This window comes from Gekko japonicus, unplaced genomic scaffold (genome assembly GCF_001447785.1).
Source record: "Gekko japonicus isolate JY-2015 unplaced genomic scaffold, Gekko_japonicus_V1.1 scaffold4345, whole genome shotgun sequence".
NCBI lineage: Eukaryota > Metazoa > Chordata > Lepidosauria > Squamata > Gekkonidae > Gekko > Gekko japonicus.
In genome coordinates this window covers 6,213-12,686 of record NW_015168172.1, presented here as the reverse complement: position 1 = coordinate 12,686, position 6,474 = coordinate 6,213, and the positions used below count along the sequence as shown (strand labels likewise).

Genomic DNA, 6,474 nt, shown 5'->3' with positions numbered 1-6,474 from the left:
AGTGAGTTCCATGTGTGAATCACTCTTTGGGTGAAGAAGGACTTCCTTTTATCTGTTCTAACTCGACTGCTCAGCAATTTCATGGAGTGCCCACAAGGAGTTCTTGTATGGTGAGAAAGGGAGAAAAGTACCTCTTTCTCTACGTGCTCTATCCCATGCATCATCTTATAAACCTCCTTCTCCCGCACGCGGGAATGTTGGCTAAGTGGCCTAATGTCCGGTTCCACAGCCAACAACGGAGTACACGCCTGACACAGAGGTTTATCCAAGGCATGAGCTTTCGTGTGCAAGGCACACTGCTTCAGATACATTAGAACGACAGGCAAGGTTCAAACTTATAGATGGGCTGAACAGCAAATTCACATGTAACATGATGAAGATGTTTAAGAAATGCAAAGACACCCATTTCGGTATTTTGGTATAGAATTTGGTTTTGATTTCATTCCAAACCTTTAACAGAGCCGCCCTTAGAATATGGTTTTTAAAGTGCAGGTGGGTTTTATCTTTCCCGTACCAAATATACGCGTGCCAGCCCATTACTAGGTCTGATCCCTCTAGAGTTAGGCCCCTCACGTCCTCCAACTTGATCCATTCCTTTATCCAGTCAAGACAGGCCGCTTGATAGTAAATTTTCCAATTTGGTAGGGCGAAGCCACCTCTGTCCTTTGCTTCTTGTAATAATTTTGCTTTAATTCTTGGTCTTTTAGCACTCCAGATAAATTTTTTGGTTATCTTCTCTAGTTCCTCCAAGAACTGGTTTCTTCTCAGCACCGGGATGTTCGGGCGTGCCTGCCCCCCCCCCCCAAAAGCTCCCTGGCGTTGCCAGCAGACAGCTGGGAACAGATGCAAGAGGCGGCCTTGGTGTGATCCTCACGATCATTACGGCTCCCACAAAAATCTCCTGGTGCCCATCAGTGAAGCCCGAAGTGGGGATCCTGTGCCTGGAGCTTCCGAGCACTTTGATTTTGTAAATAGTTGCTACGCAGCAGGGGTCCACTTTAGACTGAGAGCTGGTGTGGTGGGTTTCCCCAGCTTGCCAGGGCCTCTTTGGGAGAAACGAGAGATGCAGCGGAATCGCCTTGGAAGAGCAGACATACAACACAACGGAAGACAGACCTGGTCATCGAACTCCAGAGGGAACTGCCTGAGCACTTGGGGTTCTGCGGGGAGAGAGAGAAGGAGCAGAGGTCAGCCTACAAAATGCAGAGGGACCAGTTCCACCCCAAAGGACTCTGCGCCGAAGCTGAGCTGGCTGGGACTGGCCAGAGGCACCAGGGGGACGATTCTGCATTGGCGTTTCCCTTTGTTGTTTTACCAAACCCACCTTGGAACAGAAATCCCCCTCATGCTGTCGCTTTCTCTAATCATTGGGGTTTTATGGTAGCCTCCACAACCACATGCCTCTTTCACTTTCTCCGATCATCGGGTTTTATGGTAGCCTCCACAACTACGTTCCTCTTTCACTTTCTCTGATCATCGGGGTTTTATGGTAGCCTCCACAACTACGTTCCTCTTTCACTTTCTCTGATCATCGGGTTTTATGGCTCCCTCTACACTGCATGCTGCTTTCGCTTTCACTGACATCGGAGTTTTATGGTAGCCTCCACAACTGCATGCCTCTTTCACTTTCTCCGATCATCGGGTTTTATGGCACCCTCTACACTGCATGCCGCTTTCTCTTTCTCTGATCATCGGGGTTTTATGGTAGCCTCCACAACTACATGCCTCTTTCGCTTTCTCTGATAATCGGGTTTTCTGGTACCTTCTGCATAGATTTATGGTCGTTCAGGGGTGACTTCGCAGTCAGTACGGTGGTGTTGCCCTGGGGTATTTGAATGTGGTTTTCTAATCTCTTCTGAAGCTCCATCCCATTTGCTTATCACATCAATGGGGCGTGGGGAATGATCGATGGGCCCCGGCCCCCCTTTGCCCCACCGCGGCTACAGGCCTGACTCGCCTGGACAGCCTAAAAGGGAGGCAGCCTTTAGCTCCTCTCCCCACAGTGTTACCGTGTTTCAGGGGCTTGCTTGGGGTGTGCTGCACTTCCGTCGATGCAGCTGTGGCCTGTTAAAATTCAAGTTACGTGCCGTGTGTGTTCCTTCTTGGGTGCAATTACTCATGTACACACAGGAAGAGAAGCAGCCGGCAGGAGATGGTGAAAGAGCTCACGTTGCCTTGGTCCGTGACAGGGCGGCGGGGGGGGGGAGGTTTTGTGTGCATATTTCTGATTTCCTTGGGTAGAGCTGTTTATGTAGAGATTTCCATCTCCCCTAATTTTCTTATTTTAACTGCAATACTGCCAGGGAGGGATCCAAGTGCCACCTCAAACCATCTTGGTGTGACACACACACACACACACACACACACACACACACACACACACTGGGCGTATGGTCATTGGCTCGCAACAATGTTCCCTCTAAGATGTAGAGTCCTGTGAGCAAAACTTCTACTTTGTGAGCTACCGGCATTAAAGTTGTGAGCAAGCGATTTGGCTGCTGCATAAATTAGTGTGTTCTGGAGCCCCATCCTTCCTGAGCTGAGACAAAGAATGTGTGAGCCGGAGGCTTAAAAACTGTGAGCTAGCTCACACTAACTCAGCTTAGCGGGAACACTGCTCGCAACCGGTGTGAGAGGAAACGGGGAAGGGAACAGGGGAAATGACATCATGCCGCAGGGCTGCCAAGGTCGCCCTCAATAGCAGTGGACCTACTAGCAGCTGACCCACACCCTTGCTGTCGACTGGTAGGGAGTGGGGGAGAAATAGAATCCTAGAGCTGGAAGGGACCTCCAGGGTCATCTAGTCCAACCCCCTGCACAAGGCAGGAGATTCACAAGTACCTCCCCCCCCACCTCCACACACCCACTTACCACTGTTCCATACCCAGAAGATGGCAAAAAAAGCTTCCAGGATCTCCAGCCAAACTGGCCTGGGGGAAAATGGCTTCCTGAGCCCGAAGTGGCGGTTGGCATTCCCCTGGGCGTGTGAGAAAGGGCCACGAGGACTAAGCACTGAGGCAACCCTTCCCGCCCTCCCTCTCGTGATCTGCCGAAGTTCACAGGATCTGCCTAAGCACAGGAAATTGCTGTTGGAGTGATGGTGTCACATCACTTCTAGGGCAAACCGGGAAGTGATGTCATTGCATTGGCGCCACACTCTAGGGCTCACCAGAAACTCTATGGTCAATCTCCATGGTTTGACCGTGTTGTTTCTGGTGAACCCTGGAGCATTATTGCAATCATGTAATCACTTCACTTCTGGGTTTGCCCGGGACCCGACGTCACACTAGCACTCTGATAGCATCTCCATGCCCCGTCGCAATGTTCCCTCTAAGCCGTGGAGTCTTGTGAGCAAAAATTCTACTTTGTGAACTGCTGGCATTAAAGCTGTGAGCGAGCAGTTTGGCTCCTGCATAAATTAGTCTGCTCTAGAGCCATCCTTCCTGAGTTAAGACAGAAATGTGTGAGCCAGAGGCTAAACACCTGTGAGCTAGCTCACACTAACTCAGCTTAGAGGGAACACTGCCTCCCAGTCTTCTAGCAATTAAAATAAATTAAAATAATCTTGTTTCAGTGGGAGGTTGTCACTACAGTGTTGGTTTTATTCTCTCCCACTCCTCTTTCCGGGTGCATTTTAAAAATCATCCCTCTTCTTCCCTGCGCTTGGGCTGCCTCTGCGTTTATGGCTCTGCCTCTTACGGCAGCCATGTTGTGGTTGCACCCACCACCCGGTGTGAGAATTCCAGAGGTGGCCACGGGAAAGGGCAGCAAACTCTCTCCTGTGCCCACTGTTATAAGACAGCACTGCAGGCAGTGTTCCCTCTAAGCTGAGTTAGTGTGAGATAGCTCACAGTTTTTTAGCCTCCAGCTCACACATTTTTGTCTTCGCTCAGGAAAGAGGGCTCCAGAGCAAACTAATTTATGCAGCAGCCAAATCGCTCGCTCAAAACTTTCAGGCCCGTAGCTCACAAGGTAGAATTTTTGCTCACAAGACTCCACAGCCTAGAGGGAGCATGAGACCAGTGTTCCCTCTAAGCTGAGTTAGTGTGAGCCGGCTCACAGTTTTTTAGCCTCCAGCTCACAGTTTTGTCTCAGCCCAGGAAGGAGGGCTCCAGAGCAAACTAATTTATGCAGCAGCCAAATCGCTCACTCACAACTTTAATGCCAATCGCTCACAAAGGAGAATTTTTGCTCATAAGACTCTGCAGCCTAGAAGGAGTATTGCCGCCAATGTGTCCCTCTAAGCTGAGTTAGTGTGAGCTGGCTCACAGTTTTTTAGCTTCCAGCTCACCGTTTTGTCTCAGCTCAGGAAAGATGGCTCCAGAAGAGCAAGCTAATTTATGCAGCAGCCAAATCGCTTGCTCACAACTTTCATGCCCGTAGCTCACAAAGTAGAATTTTTGCTCACAAGACCCCACAGCTTAGAGGGAACATTGACTGCAGGCAAATCAGTCCCCGGTTAATTAATTGATTTCATCCCATTTTCATCTTCCCCTTCTTCCGAGAAGATCGATGCTGAGCGAAGGCCTTCCGCGTCCCTCTCTCCTATTGTCTTCGGCCAGTACAGACAGAGAAGACTCACCATAACCTGCCGATGTTGGGCAGCCGGCTTCAACGAACAGGTCAAATATCTTCTGGGGGTTTTCCCTGGGGAGTGGAGAAGAATCAGTGGAGTCGGGATTGTCTAGGGACTGGGGAAGCGAGGGCTTCGGTAGGGTTGCTGAGTCCGGGTCGGGAGATTCGTGGCGATTCGGGGGCGGAGCCTGAAGAGGGGCCTCAGTGGGGAATGGCGCCCTGGGGTCCACCCTCCAAAGCAGCCGTTCCCTCCAGGGGAGCTGGTCTCTGTAGCCTGGAGACCAATTATAATTCTGGAAGATCTCCAGGCCCCACCTGGAGGCTGTAGCAACCCGAGCTGCAGTGTTAGGTAAAGGTAAAGGTTCCCTTGCTCGAAAGCCAGTCGAATCCAACTCTAGGGTTGCGCTGCTCATCTCCGTTTCAAAGCCGAAGAGCCAGCGCTGTCTGAAGACGTTTCCGTGGTCATGTGGCCGGCATGACTAAACACCAAGGCACACGGAACGCTGTTCCCTTCCCACCGAAGTGGTACCTATTTATCTACTTGCAATTTCTTGCTTTCGAACTGCTAGGTTGGCAGGAGCTGGAACTAGAGACGGGAGCTCACTCCGTCATGCGGCACACTCGGGTCTCGAAGTGCTGAACTACCGACCTACCACAGCCTGCAGTTCAGCGTCTTAACCAATTGAGCCACTGCAGAGGAAAGTCAAATAACCAGGGGTCATTTCCTGCAGGAGCACACAGCTGGCTTGTGGGGGAAACCCCATCCCCAAACATAGGGTTGCCAAGTGCCACGTACTTGTTCCGCGGGGGACTCCCGGGTGGTTCCGGGAACGCGTGCGCTTTGTGCGCACGCGCGCCACATGCAAGTCACCAGGAAGTGACGTTATGACGCCGGGCACGCCCCCCCAGGGGGACTTGGCAGCCCTACCCAAACACCAATGTCGCCCTGCGGACCATTCTGCCTCTAGCATTTGCTCCGCTGTTTTACCAAACCCGCACTGGAACAGAAAAAGACGCAGCTCAAAACCACAATCAGACACCCCGGGGGCCAACGCCGGACTGCAGGGTCACCCCCGAATGGCCATAAAATGGACCTAAATCTATGCAGACAGTATTATAAAACCGAGAGTTCAAAGGAAGCGAAAGCGGCACGCAGTTTGGACGCCGCCATAAAATCCGACAATCAAAATGAAAGTGGCACGCAAGGTAGAGGGGAATCTCTGTTCCGACGTGGGTTTCGTAAAACAGCGGAGCAAATGCTAGATGCGGAATGGGCCTGCAACGTCCCCCAATGCCCTGATGTCACCCAGAAGCGACATCATCGCGTTGGGGACATTGTGCGGCGATGCCCTGGGTTTTGGGCAAAACACTATGGTTTGATCCAGATTTTACCGTAGAGTTTTGCCCAGGGGTCATTCCCTGCAGGGGCACACAGGAGCGGAGCTCCGGCAGTAAAGAGCCCAGGGGGCGGGCACATGCAACAAGCCCCGCCCCCTACTCCCAGCAGCCCTCAGTCAGAGCAAGAAGCAGCCAGGTATGTTGCAGAGCCCCCCCCTTCTCCCCAGTCCAAAACAGTCCAGTGGCACCTTTAAGACCAAGTCTTATTCAGGTACAAGCTCTCCCTCCTCTGTGAGGACAGATCTGCACGTTTCCCCCCCCGCCGCCCAATAGCTAGCAATCCAAAACAGTCCAGTGGAGCCTGAGCGGTGGGTGTTGCCTCCTGACACACTTCCGGGGATGTCAGGGGGTGTGTCCTATGCAAATAAGTTATCCTAATGAGCTCCTGCACCTCTTTTTCTACAAAATGACCCCTGGAGCACAGGTCCATCAGTGGCTGTTAGCCACAAGGTATAGATAGGGGCTCTGGGGCAAGTGATGCTCTGTCTTCTTGGTGCTTGG

General features: G+C 51.8%; 1 protein-coding gene across 1 annotated transcript in view; it reads right to left on the bottom strand.

Annotated features, from left to right (window-relative positions):
* Positions 1–6,474, bottom strand: part of LOC107113626 (DENN domain-containing protein 1B-like) — a 59,432-nt gene that overhangs the window by 49,825 nt on the left and 3,133 nt on the right. Inside the window, exons 2-3 of the mRNA XM_015414970.1 lie at positions 4,583–4,647; positions 1,117–1,160 (exon numbers count right to left, since the gene is read on the bottom strand). Of these exons, the coding sequence (XP_015270456.1) occupies positions 1,117–1,160; positions 4,583–4,647 (109 nt within the window). The remainder of the gene's footprint in view (positions 1–1,116; positions 1,161–4,582; positions 4,648–6,474) is intronic.